This window comes from Numenius arquata, chromosome 12 (genome assembly GCF_964106895.1).
Source record: "Numenius arquata chromosome 12, bNumArq3.hap1.1, whole genome shotgun sequence".
In the NCBI taxonomy this organism is placed as follows: Eukaryota; Metazoa; Chordata; class Aves; order Charadriiformes; family Scolopacidae; genus Numenius; species Numenius arquata.
The window spans coordinates 10,274,008-10,287,750 of NC_133587.1; the positions used below are offsets into that span (position 1 = coordinate 10,274,008).

Genomic DNA, 13,743 nt, shown 5'->3' on the forward strand with positions numbered 1-13,743 from the left:
TTGTTTTGCTTAATGGCTAGTTCTGAATTGCCACCAACTTCACGTAGACTGAGATGAGTTTACTTGTAGAATATTGAGATTAGTTTATTTGTAGAGTATCAATTCCCTTTTGAGGGAAATAATTAGAAGTAGACTAGAAGGTGCATATGGCTCTTCCAAAATTTAGATTAAAATTATGAATCAGATATGTTGGTGAAAAGCTGGTGTTACATTTTATGTTTGTTTAGTTTTAGGTAAAACTCCACCTTCCTCCAGTTCAAGCACCCAGCCTCTACCGGAAACTCCAGTACTTACCCGTTCTGCATCCCAGACTCCACCAGCTGGTGTAACAGCAACTACTAGTGCTTCTTCTACTGTTAGCGCTCCATCTGCCGCCACTGGGAGCCCTGTGAAAAAGCAGAGGCCTCTGTTGCCTAAGGAAACTGCCCCTGCCGTGCAACGCGTAGTGTGGAATTCTTCAAATAAATTTCAGACATCTTCTCAGAAATGGCACATGCAGAAGGTGCAGAGACAGCAGCAACAGCAGCAGAGCCAGCAGTCTCAGTCACAGCAGCCTCAGTCCTCTCAAGGGACAAGATATCAGACAAGACAAGCAGTTAAAGGTATACACTTTCTAACTCAATGTGCCTGTGATGCCATAATTCCCCAGTAGTGATCTCAGTGCTCCAAGGCTGCCCAACCAGGAGTTCTTCCATATAAACAAAATCTCAAAGTGTGGTTCTACTCTGATAAGTGACTTTAAAATACAACAACATACTCACGATACCTGCTCTTTCTGGTGTGTATTTAGAGTCATGTCTCCTTATTTTAATGACAAAAAGTTTGTGTGTGTATCTGTATAAATATTTTTGCCATTCGTAGCCATCACAGATTTGGGAGTGTGAACTGAATTATTTTCAGGATTATACGATGAAACCATTAACTCTATTCCACTTGCATGATTACCACTATCACCTCAATATCTGCAAACTGGATCCAGTTTTATCTGACAAGAAGCTGATCTGTACAGTTTTTCATAGAGTATAATTTGATAAGAGTGAAATTACCCAGGCTACATGTTCTTTGAAATCCCTGTTGCTTTAACTCTGAACAAGACTCTGATGCTGGTTTACTGAGCAAACAGCCATGGCATTTTAGAATTTTTTCATAACTGTTTTCTTCCTAGCCCTTTGCCAGAGGTTTTACTAGTAGTAGGCACGTGGTAACGTAAGTCCATGTTTTCTTTTGCTTCACTTCACAGAACAGCAACTTTATGCAAATGTAGTTTTATTTGTAATTTCAAGTTAATAAACTGAACTCTTTCCTGTGAATAGATACTCTCCATTCCGCTAACAGTGCTGGCAAGCCAGGAATTGCAAACAGGAGAGAGGTTTAGGTAAAGCGTCACGTACAAACGTTTACCAGAGGCACATTTCTCTGGTCCCAAATAGCTCGTCTCACTCTCATTTAAGAAACATTGAAGAAGTGGTATCTTTTTACTTGTAGACTGCAGGAATTTGATACAGAAATATTCAGTGAGAAAAATAAATGTGAAACTTTGTGAGGTCTTGTTTTTAATAGTCATACTTTAATATGAGAGCTTAATAATATGGAATGAACTTTAAATGTTCCACCTATGAGCTTGCTTTATCAATATTTCCTATTGAGTGCATCATAGCTATGTTCCATCATAAATATTATGTGCTAGAAATATATAAAATGAAAACCATAAAATCTATAGATTTCTTATATACTGAATTGGCATAAACAAAAATATAGTACATACAGATAAACTGAATGACTTTTTAATTTCAGTAATTCCTGTTTTGAGGATAGTGGCAATGAAGACATCTTTTTTGTAATATGAATCATTAAAAATAGATTGAAAAGTATTTAAGGCAGATAAGTCATTAGGGATGAAAAGGTGATGAAAGTCTTTCAATTTAGATTTGTGCGCTCATTTTTTCATTACCCTTTGCTTAAGATTATTTGAAATATTAACCAAAGGTGAGAACTCATTTCTTACCCTGTTTGAGTTAACACTGTGAGTAACTTCTTTGCTTTAATGAGTTAATCTAATGTTGCATTCCTTGCTCTGCAGCCAGCCAAAGGCTAATGTTGATCTGGATGTATGTATATTAAACATGTCACAACACTAGTAATAATTAGTAGCATTAATAACAGAAGAATGGGAATAATGCCAGGAGGTATTACTAGAGTAGGCTTTCTTCAACAGTGGCTCACTAGACCTTGTTTCAAAGCAAAAAGTTAATATTCAATGTTCAATAATATCTTCAAATGCAATAATATTTTTCAAAATTACGGCAAATGAAAATGTCTAATTCTAACACTCATGAGTATGGTATTAGTTGGAAGTTCTCCAAGTTGAAGGGTTCGGAAGTGGGGTGGAAAAGTCTCCAGATGGGAGGAATACAGATCTGAGGGGGACTTCTGCATTGGCCAGTCTAAAATGCTAAGTTTCAAAGATATATTTGCTTCATTACCTTTAAGCCTTAGTCATGTACAAGTTCAGTGGCTGGACACTGTATAATTAATTGATTAAATGGCACCATTGTATAAATAATCTAAGTCTTGGAAACGGTTGGGTGTGCACATTTCAGTTAGACATTAGACGTTTGCGTGTTCATGTTCTTAATTGTTTATGTGATTGATCCGCTGTATGTTCTCTTTTCTTAGCTGTGCAGCAAAAAGAGATCACCCAGAGCACTTCCACATCCACTATAACCTTGGTTACAAGTACTCAGCCTATTTCTATGGTTACCAGCTCTGGATCTGCGAGTACACTTTCTTCCTCACTTAATACAGACTTGCCCATTGCAACTGCTTCAGCTGATGTGGCTGCAGATATTGCTAAGTACACTAGCAAAGTAAGTTATCGAGCAAGGTTTTCTTGAAATCTTATTTTGAAATGAATTTTCAAATTTTTCACATTTCAAATTCTGAAATAACTTTATTTTCAGGTTGTCATATGTTGCATATGCATTCTATTCAGTAGGGACTGCTAGACTTTGACAAGAGTGCTGAACCATCTCTTTAGAGCTGGCTTGACGCTGCTCCAAGCCAGAGTGTGTCTATGATGGGCTTCAGCTGCTCAGGCACCTTAGACTTTTTCCTTCTCTTGTTCCCCCATTGCTGCTTCTTATTTATACTGTGTTTGTTTCGGACCATTTTCTGTGTTTTCTCCTAAAGGTGCAGATATCTCCTCAGTAAACGTGAATATTTCTTCATCTGTGTCCAGTAATACATATACAAAGATGTACTTTGGTTTTAAAACGCTGTATAGCTTTATCAAATGGTAACTTGTCATAAGTTTATATTCAAGTATTAAAACAGAAGCTAAGTTATTAAAGAGAAGATGTGGTGTAATATTTGTATCATAAAGTGACAGTGAGGGTTGGGACGTTAACTTTTTGTACTCTTAGATCTTTAAAAAGATCAAGGTGAATACTATACAAGGAAATAAAGTTGAGTACCCGGGCCTTTTAGTCTTTTAGTGTTCTCATTTAACCCATATGGTCTTGGTGGGATTGTCAGTGGTCAGCAATGCAGCAAGGTCAGTAAATGTCTTTTTTTTTTAAATTTAGTTTCTCCCCAAAACTACTGGTTATATATCTTTTTGTTTGTTTGCAAATTGTATCAATGGCAATTTATTGGAAAAGGAGAAGGTGAAGCAGCTAACCAGTTCAGGACACTTAAAAAATCACACTCCTTATCAAGCATGGTGTGTTCTACCTTCTAAATAGTCCTCTAAAAGCAGACCCAGATAAATGTGTAGAGAGGTATGGGGCGTTGTTGATAGTAATAGAAATTCACATTAGCATGGGTGAAAGGAAGTAAAAATTGGTATCCATAAAAAATATATATCTCAAAGAATTTTTTTTCATTTTGTCTTTCAGATGATGGATGCCATCAAAGGAACAATGACTGAAATATATAATGATCTTTCAAAAAATACTACTGGCAGTACAATAGCTGAGGTCAGTGCAAGATAAATAAATAATGCTGCTTGTATTTTAACTTTGAAAGTTGCAAAATACTATTTTTATATATAAAAGTACCATATATCTACAATTTATTATATATCCAGACTGTCTAGAGATACTAATTTCTGTGCTGTTATAGAAATAATGATTAAAGTGGGGCAGAAAAACACTGAAAAAATACGAGATGGGCTCCCTAAGATAAGCAGGAAGAACAGTAAGCCATCAAGCCCAGATCCTTAAAGCTTCTGTCGAGGATTTAATTTTGTGTCACCTTGTTTCAAATCAGAAATGAGGTAGTTTTTTTGAAAGTAGCATTTTTTTAAACCATGTATTTGTCCACCGGAGGAAGATTTTCATTAACTTGTAGTGCAGTTGCTTATTCCAGTTATGTGATTATGACCATATCTTTTAATACTTTTTAAAAAAACTGTAATACTTTTTTGCATTTTTTTATTAAATGCTGCACGTTGCTTTTAATTGTCTCCAAAGGGTAGTACGTAGTATCTTCTGAGTGTTTTCTTTAAACTTGGAAAAAGCAGGTTAAGCAGTGTAAACTACGAACGTGAACAAATAAAGCTCAGAGTTAAAAGTGTGATGATTTGTTTGCTTGTTTTAAACAAAAATAAAGAAGTCAAAATTTTGAGCAGCAATATTTGTATTCCTAATCCACGGTGAATGAAAAACTTGCTTTCCTAAGCCTCATCTCGTTAAAAAGAAAAGAAATGAAATGCCATACTAATAAATGCAAAAAAACCTGAGGAATAGGTTTTCGTTTCTAGTCAGAGAAATTTGAGACTTGACTGATTTTAGATGAAGCAGGAACAAGTTTAATAGAAGTGCTTTTTGTTTTCGAACAATCCTGTACTTCTTGTGGTAAGCAAATCTAGGAAACAAATGGTTAGAATACTACAGGCTCTGATTTGGGGTTTGCTATGGTCTTGTCCTCATGTTAATAGGAAGGAGCCTTGATGTAAGTGATGATCAGGCTTTTTGCTTTGGACACATTTATCTGTATAATAATTATGTATTATACAGTGCATCCTATTTATTATTACTGTTAAATTTTTAATACTTAGATTCGGCGTTTGAGGATTGAGATAGAAAAACTTCAATGGCTACATCAGCAGGAACTCTCAGAAATGAAGCATAATCTAGGTATGAAAGTATCAGTCCAAAATAGTGTGTTACTTTTTTGTCCTAAAGAGAAAATCCAAACGCTTGTGGTCTGTATTACCTTCCTCATCTGATACTGCGAACTGTCCAAGGGAAGGGCAGAAAACCTTATACAATGTGCTGCGCTGGTGTCAGCGGACACCTCCTGAGTACCTACACAAAGTTACTTTGTCTCTGCATCTTCAACTACGGGTGTTCAGCCCTCTGGGACAAATTTAGGGTAAAGTTTGTTTTTGATAGGACAGAATAACTCTTTATTTTATGTATCACTGGATAATCCCTCTTCACAAAATACTTTATGCTGATTGTTTCATACTAATTTTCATATAAGCCAGGCTCTGTTAATAGGGCCACTGGGGGAACCTGCTTCCTCTGGCATCTTTGTAGATCGTAGCTGACATTTTGGTTCAGATCAGCTCTTGGTATATATACTTTTTTATTTATTTACTTAAAGGGAATAGACAGCCTTGACTCAGTCTTGGTGCCATACTGTCAGTGAAATAAAGTCAAAATACTAATTTAAACAGATTAAAGAATATTCTTCCTAGGAGGGGGATTTTCATCTCTACATTCACTCAGCCATATGGGCAGGAAATGAAACCATTATTAAAATGTGATTCCTCTTAAATTATCTTTTTTAATGCACTGACTGTGGGAAGAAGGTTGTAATTCTGTGATCAAGTCTCCTTTAAGACACATGCCATCCAAACAGCCGTAGAACTGTGTAATACAGTGTCCTCGCCCACTTTTCGACTCTCTTTTTTTGCAGAGCATATCTGGAATGGAAGTGAATTAAGGGCTGAGTAACTCCATATTGAGACTCATGTCTTTGGTTTGTTAGTAATGTTTTGTTCTCTCAAATCAGGGTAGACCAGTTTGTCCACTGCTGCAGTCCAGTTATAGCATTCTTCAGAATTACCTGGGCATGGCAACAACTCATCTGCATCTCACAGAACGGAATGTTTAGGTGTGCTCAGAAATAAAAGAAAAATCCTTTAAACCCTTTGACATCAGTCTTAGGCTACTGATTTAAATAAAAACCTTTAGTGGTGCTTTGAAAGTATGTCAATTTCGGAGTTTCTCAGAAGACTCAAAGATTGCTCCTGAGTCAAGGTGCCTGGGATTGGATTGCTGTATTTGTATTTGCCCACTTCCTTGGAGATTTGGTCAAGCTCTCCTTCACTCAGAGTTGCTCCGAGTCACTGAGGTATCAGTTTATAACCGCATTAATAGCGGGTGACTCAGAACAATCCTGAAGTAAGGCTCAAATTTACAGCTTTATTCACATGGTGATGAGTTTTTACAACTTTGTCGGTGTCCCTCTTAGAACTTTCACACTTTTCTGTGTAAAGAAACCAAGATACAATGAACAATTGGTTCGCTATTACTTATTTTTGAGACAAGAAAAGAAATACAATTCTCTGTATTTTCTGAATATCAGAGCAGGACAAGTTCGGGCTTGTAAAGACGTAGTACGTTAGCAGCAGCTGCATATGTTCTGTTTGTGTTCATGCTGCAGCTAGTGCTCCTGGATTCTGTCCTCTGTGGCACATCTAGAACTAAATGTTAAACAAATGGAAGGGAATGGTTAAGGGTAAAAATCATGGTGCCAGAATAAGAAGATGGAAGACTTCCATTTGTTGAGTAGCTATGAAACAGAGATGCCCAAACTCAGGGAGTATTTTGATTATTACTTTTAATTTCATGTTGTCTTTAAAATGAAAATTACTGGTTTGTGCTTTGCTGTTGGGGGGCAGAAAATGCAAAACTCATCTTTCTTTACATTTTGAGTAGAACTGACAATGGCTGAAATGCGTCAGAGTCTAGAACAAGAACGAGATCGGTTGATCGCTGAGGTGAAGAAGCAGCTGGAATTGGAAAAGCAGCAAGCAGTGGATGAAACTAAAAAGAAGCAGTGGTGTGCTAACTGCAAGAAAGAGGCCATCTTTTATTGCTGTTGGAATACAAGCTACTGCGACTACCCCTGCCAACAAGCACACTGGCCCGAGCACATGAAATCTTGCACACAGTCAGGTAACCTTGCTCTGGGCTGCCTGTGTCGCAGCTGAGAAGGGGGGCTCAGGGTGGGTGCAACACACAGTCCCTCAATACCCTTCATTTGTATGGGTGGGGATGTGGCTGTGAAGAGTGACTGTGGGCTGGTGAACACGAGTAGTGGCTACTTTCCTTTTTTCCCTTTATTTTAGCTACTGCAACACAACAAGAAACAGATACTGAAATTAGCACAGAAACGTTAAATAAATCATCTCAGCCCAGTTCAAGTGTGCAGCCTACACCCACAGAAACAGCCAGCACCCCTAAGGAAAAGGAAGGTTCAGCTGATAAAAGCAAAGAGAGTGTTACAGTGAGTATCGTTTTGGTCATTTCAAACAGAAATAGTATGTAAGATTTCTCTGAAACCTACCCCTAAAGGCTTCCCTGGATCAGCCAGGTATTTTATGACCATTTGCATATTTCCAAGAGTGTGATCTGGGGAGTGAGACAGTGAGTTCTGGTTGGTTTTTTTTTTTTTTTCTTCATCTCGGCAAAAAAAAAATAATCTCCTGTCCTTTGGGAACACCCTTTCCCCTTCACTCATTCCCAGTAAAACCTTGTGTTGGCTTGACTCATCCTTCCAGCCAAAGGGGACTGGACCTCTTTCTCTCTCTCTCTCCAGGACCCATCAGTGTAGCTTCTGGTCTGGATCTTTCGATACAAGTTGCCTTCTGATAAGCAATACTGACTGCAGCACTTCCAAGCCCTTCTTGCCTGGGGGTTCAGAGGCCAAGCTCAAGACCTGCATTCAAATCAACTTACTTTATCACAACAGACTGCCACTAGGGTACCACAATGTTCCATACACTGATACAACAATTCACCTGGATCTACAGCTAACGGAGCAGTGTGCAGTTACGAAATCCTCCATAGCATCTACTCTGATAGTATTCAGTAGGCAAGGATGAGCAAATGCTCTAATAAAAGGGACTTAACATTGCATATATAGAAAATGTTTATAGAGAAGATTCTGCTTTATAGGTAGGGCTTGACTATTAGCAATTTCAGCATTGTTTTTCTTCTGCCCTTGCAAGATTTATTAAATGAAAAATTTTATGGGGGGGGCTGATCCTTCAAACCCTTACACATGATCCCCCACGTCAGTAGGAGCCTTGTTGTATTTTAAAATATTAAAAGCAAACTAATTTTGTAGTATTGTGATTCCAGCATGATGTCTCATTGAGATAGTCCTATAGAATTGGGAAGCATAGTAATCTAGAGAGCTGTGTTCATTTCTTGACACTTTTGCTACTGTCTGGTGTTAGATCTCTGGGCTTGACGTGTCATCTAAGGGAGTGGCTTGGGAAGCAGATCTGAAGAGGGGAAAAAAGATGTGCTGTTCCACCCGAGTGCTTCGGTGAAGTTAGTTAAACTCTGGCTCAGTCAATGTTCATATGCATTGTCTGTGGCAGCACAACCTTTGTATTACTGGGGAAATAGGGAATGGGAGAAAATCAGTTACCTAAAACTTTTGCCAGGGAATATTCCAGTCGTACAGATCTGGAATTGCTTTCAAATAGATGTTCTACCTGAAACATCATGCTGTATACATTGATCATGTTCATAATTTGAATTTTGTTTTATTAACAAAGAAGTAACCTGTGAATTCATTAAGATGCAAAATTTTAACACAAACAAAACATCCAACATCAATTTCATATTACAATAATAATAATAATAACAACTAGGTGGAATTTATGTAAAAGCTGAGACTTCTACTGAGGTTGCCTGTGCTGTCTCTGCAGATAGCAACAGGTGTGACAAGCAACCAGCCTATAAAACTGGTCCAGGTACCGCAGACCACCACCTATATTCCAACCACTCAACCCACAATTGTAAGTACAATATCATCATTTAAAGTCTGCAGTAGTGCTGTTCCTGGCAGTGAAATTGCTCAGTATTTCTGGGGGGTTGTCTCCGTCTGCTGTTCTGTCAAGATATGAATTCACTGGTATAGTCTCAACTTGCAGCGCAAAATGTCTTATTTTGCTGTGCAACATTCCACCCGCTCATTTCATCAGTCGTTATTACAAGGATTCAGAAGTTGTCACCAAGTATAGCGAAGGCGCTGAGGACAGTCAGACTTCCATTTTACATTATTACATTAGTTATTTGTCCGTTTCATGTATATACTTGACCACACCATCAATGTAAATATATAGAATTCATTTAAAATATCTTTAAAATATCTTTTTTGTCTATGGTATACTAAAGAGATTTAATTAATTCTGAGCTATGCTTGATATTCCTGTGACATCTTAGTAATTATGAAAGAAAATATGCATTCATCAGCAGTGTATCTCCCATGCAGTCTTGCACATTAGCGTTATGAAATTATGAGAAATAGCATTGGATTCAGACCTGGTTTTTTCCATTAAAGACTTAATCAAGGACACTTGAATTCCCTAGAGCCAGTCACAGGAGAGGGGACAGAAGCGAGTTCCATTTTTGTATTTTATGCACCATAATATCCCATTCTCGCAGCGGGTCGTGTTCTGCAGTGCTCCCTCAGAGGCAGCGCAGCAGCTGAGCTGATTCTTCCCACCAAAAGGAAAGGCGCTGATCCCACGCTGGTAACTGAACACGCTCGGATCAGTGGTGGGTTCAACAGCAGAGCCCATGTGTGCGTAACTTCAGTCCATTTTCTGTCTGAAGTTAGATAATTGATAACAGTAACCGCGTACCAATTGAACGGTGTACCTCGGTCGCGCTGATTGTGAGGCCCCGCACCCCCACCCAGCGGCAGGACGCGTGTCTCTGTGTGTGATGGCTGTGAATACAGGCACCTGCACACACACATACAGTACGTCACAGCCATTCTCGTCCACACAAACATTACCGCTCTTAGTGGGGATCCTGACTTTTCACATTCCCAGCAGCGTTTCGGCTCAGCTGAGAGCACTGTGCACCTTTGCAGCGTTGGCCCTGAGTTGCCTGGACTGAATTACCGTAACAACAAGGTTTTATATGTGTTTTAAAATCAATTAGCAAACAACAAAGACGTTAGGTCATTTGTGAATAGCTGAGAGGTTGTAAGATCATAAGGTGGTTTTGTGTATTATTCAGAAAAATGGCAGTTACCTTCATCGGTTTTCTGTAATACAAAGTGTATTGAGTTAATGTAAAGCATAATTGGAACGTCTGAAAGGTTTCAGCCTTTATTTGTGCATGTTTAAAACTTTGTACACATTTGCATTAGTCTTGCACAGCTACAGACACCTCTGTATTCTAATGACTGCACGTGCAATTTAAATAATTTTAAACCTTAGTGCATGTTTAATATGTATGCAAAATGTACATATGTGTAAAACTGGCAGAGGTGGAAAATTTACCTCTCAGGGAATGATCTTAACACATCTAAGGAGTCTCACACATTCCATATCCTGGTCACTATAAGAAATGAAACTTAATTTTTTCATGTGTGTAAGTGTGTGTATTTAAAAGGCAACTGTGGCAACCTTGATTTCCCCACCTGTAGTGCTAACCGTGATTTACACAACAGCTTATTTAGGGTTCAGTTTGCACTTTGTTTCCAACTAGGAATTTCTTCCTCTGAACAACTTCCAGCGTATCTTCTGGGTACCGTTTCCATGGAACCCTCTGTACGCATCTGAAATCATTACAAAATGGCAGCAACCTTGAATTCATTTAGCAGATTAATTCCATGTTTGGTTGTTATTCTTTCTGCAGTTAAAATAATGTACAAACAGGAATTCAGTGTCTCTGCATTCCAGGGAATGGGATGAGTAGGCTTCTGGAAGGCACAGGCTCTAGGCTGTGCTCCCTCCCAGCAGGGATACTGCCATCTCTGTTGAATCCCATTAAGGCACTAATGTGGTTTCTTAAAGCAGTGTGGGGAAACACTGGGCTTCAGTGAACTTGTATTTCTTCTTCCGTGTTCTCTGTGGAATGTCCCACTACCACGGGGGGAAGATCTGTGCATCCCTTTTGGATTCCTCAAAATCTCACTTCCTGTTTCTTCCACAAAGCGTTGTGAACCGAAGGGGATGCACGGGTTTGATCGCCGGTTGTGCATCACTGGAATTGTATCAAAACATACGCGCAGTTTGTAATGGCATAGACATTTCTAGACTTTCTCACGTTTTTGGAGGAAGGTTAAGATACAGACTTCAGATTCAATAAATCCTTTTCCAGATCTTCCAGAGTGATGTGACCGTGACCAGATTGTTTAACATTCTCGTGCCTTTGTCTCTGCATCTGTAGAATCGATGACCACCTCTAGAGATGTCTGAAACGTCATTTGTCGAGATTTATAAATCACGATCTGTATGATGGAAGTGAAAAGTTTATTCTATATTAATATTTTTACAGGGTGTATAAGACAGTTCCCAGTAACGCTGATGTTTTTGTTATTGATTTGTGCACAAGTTTAACTTAAGTACTTTTTTGTTCAAATGGATGTTCTTTGTTCTCTTCTGTGTGGACTGGATGCATGGGGGAGGGAGTTCCTTTGGGGAAAAGGATTTAAGTAACATGTAACAAGAATATACTTATAAACAAGGGTATTTTTGTACTCCAGTTTGATTTGTCAGAACTTTTTCAAATGACAAAGGATTTTCTTAGCCCTTTTTCCTCTTCCCATGTATTAACGTGGGGAAAGTACATAACTGGACGTAGCTATGAAAACCCGACTCTCCAAGCACAGACAGAGTGTGTACAGTACCTGTAGGAACCACCTGTCCCTCTAATTGCGTAGCGGTAATAACGATACAGAAACCCTCTTGGCTATAGGAAAGTAATACACTACTTTCTACCCCGGAATGAGGTAATACCGCGGTAATAAAGGTATTAATTCTTGAACAAAATTGGAACGTGTTCTGGATTTTCCCTGGAAAAGAAATCTCTATTTCTGTGGTCATGTTTATGTGACCTTTAACGTAACAATATGTTTCTCTTGGTTTTAATCCACAGACCATTCCTGTGGTGGTAAGTCCTTCTGCTGGGACAGTGGCAATGAGAACTGGAGTTCAGTATGTTCAGACCACAATGCCAGTCCAAGTACGAAGAGTCTAACTTCTGACGAGAAGTCCATACAGTTGTTGGAATAAATAAATCTAATAGAAATGTGAAAAATATAACACAGTTCTTTGGATTAACCTCAAAGGTTCAGACTTTAGCTTTGTATATGTGTACAAAGCATTAACTACACTACATTAATGTAAAGCATTAGCGCTGGCTTAGAAAAGCTGAGGACAGGTAAGATCCATATTAAATCTATGCTTCTTTTGTAAATAATGTACAATTTGTGGATGTCATTAGAGTACCATCTCCTTTTTATATTTGTATTGACTTTAACTTATAAAGAGCGTTTGAAGTTGGAAAAGGAAGGTTTAAAACGGCCTTATCACGAGCTAACACTGAAAACTGGTCTTGGGAAACGGCAGTTACGCATCAAATGATAGAATCGTGAGAATCTGAACAACCCGGTTTGCATTTGGGTTGAAAAAAATTCCTGCACTTTGAAACTCTTGTAGAATTTCTTTGAGCAACCAAATGATGAAGGGTATCTTTTTCAGTCAACCGTATTTGGCAAATTATGGCATTTCCAATCCGTGGACCTGAAATCCATAAAGATTCACATTGGTTTTTTTACAATGACCAGACTCTTAAAACTTATATTGTTTACAGGTTACAATTAACTTAAAATTTCCTTCAGTCTAATATCAGGGAAGTTGGAAAGTGTAACACCAGCTGCTTGTAGCGCGGTCATTGACGTCAAAGATTGAGAAAAGTAAAAGTTTTTTCCTATGCTTCACAGTTCAGTTTTCTTTCTTTTAAAATCCTCCAAAAAGGACTTTGAAAAGCTTTTTGAACGGAACAAGAACTAGGTGCGGAGAAAAACACGGATCGGGAAACGCGGGCAAAGGACTTTGGATGCTGGGCCAGAGCATGTATTATTTATATGATGGATTTTCTGTTTTTATGTAAGCATGAACCAGTACAGTATGAGAGCGAGTAACCCCTGGAAACGCCGTCTGTTACACTTATACTGTAGTTCCATTTTGTATGTTGTGTAAAACGAAAGCATTGAACAAAGCAAAGGTGATGTATGTATATGAGAAAATTAATTGTATGATATCATTCCAGTACATTCTGTTGTACATTTTAGTCATGTTGATTTCTCCCATTGTTTATAAAAGGATGCGGTTTGTACAGTCTCCAGCTAGTACCCACATTAGAGGGGAAAAATGTATTAGAAGAAAAAAAGCGAGAACAGAATATTCGTGAATTGCAGTTGTGTCCAAAATAGCCTAGCTGGCCTTATTTGTGAAGCATAATTGCTTTTAGCATATGGAAGTATTTTTTCACATTTTCTTTGTATAAAATTTGTATTAAACTTAAATATCTTTTTTGACAATTGTGTTTCTTTGTGACTGAGACAGGTGACACACACGATGTGCTTTGGGTTTCGCCCATTTCTCAAGGAACTTCACAGTTTTTTTATTAAACTGTTTTAGAAAAATGTTCTGTGTTCCTGGATTTCCAGTTCCCTTTCCATCCGGACGAATGT

General features: G+C 38.3%; 1 protein-coding gene across 1 annotated transcript in view; it reads left to right on the forward strand.

The window, feature by feature from the left end:
• The window catches only part of ZMYND8 (zinc finger MYND-type containing 8), a 57,927-nt gene extending 44,238 nt beyond the window's left edge, over window positions 1-13,689 (forward strand). The window contains exons 15-22 of the mRNA XM_074157076.1: window positions 228-602; window positions 2,677-2,867; window positions 3,897-3,977; window positions 5,060-5,138; window positions 6,951-7,190; window positions 7,364-7,521; window positions 8,957-9,046; window positions 12,144-13,689. Of these exons, the coding sequence (XP_074013177.1) occupies window positions 228-602; window positions 2,677-2,867; window positions 3,897-3,977; window positions 5,060-5,138; window positions 6,951-7,190; window positions 7,364-7,521; window positions 8,957-9,046; window positions 12,144-12,245 (1,316 nt within the window). The 3' untranslated portion in view covers window positions 12,246-13,689. The remainder of the gene's footprint in view (window positions 1-227; window positions 603-2,676; window positions 2,868-3,896; window positions 3,978-5,059; window positions 5,139-6,950; window positions 7,191-7,363; window positions 7,522-8,956; window positions 9,047-12,143) is intronic.
• The last annotated feature ends 54 nt before the right edge of the window (window positions 13,690-13,743 follow it).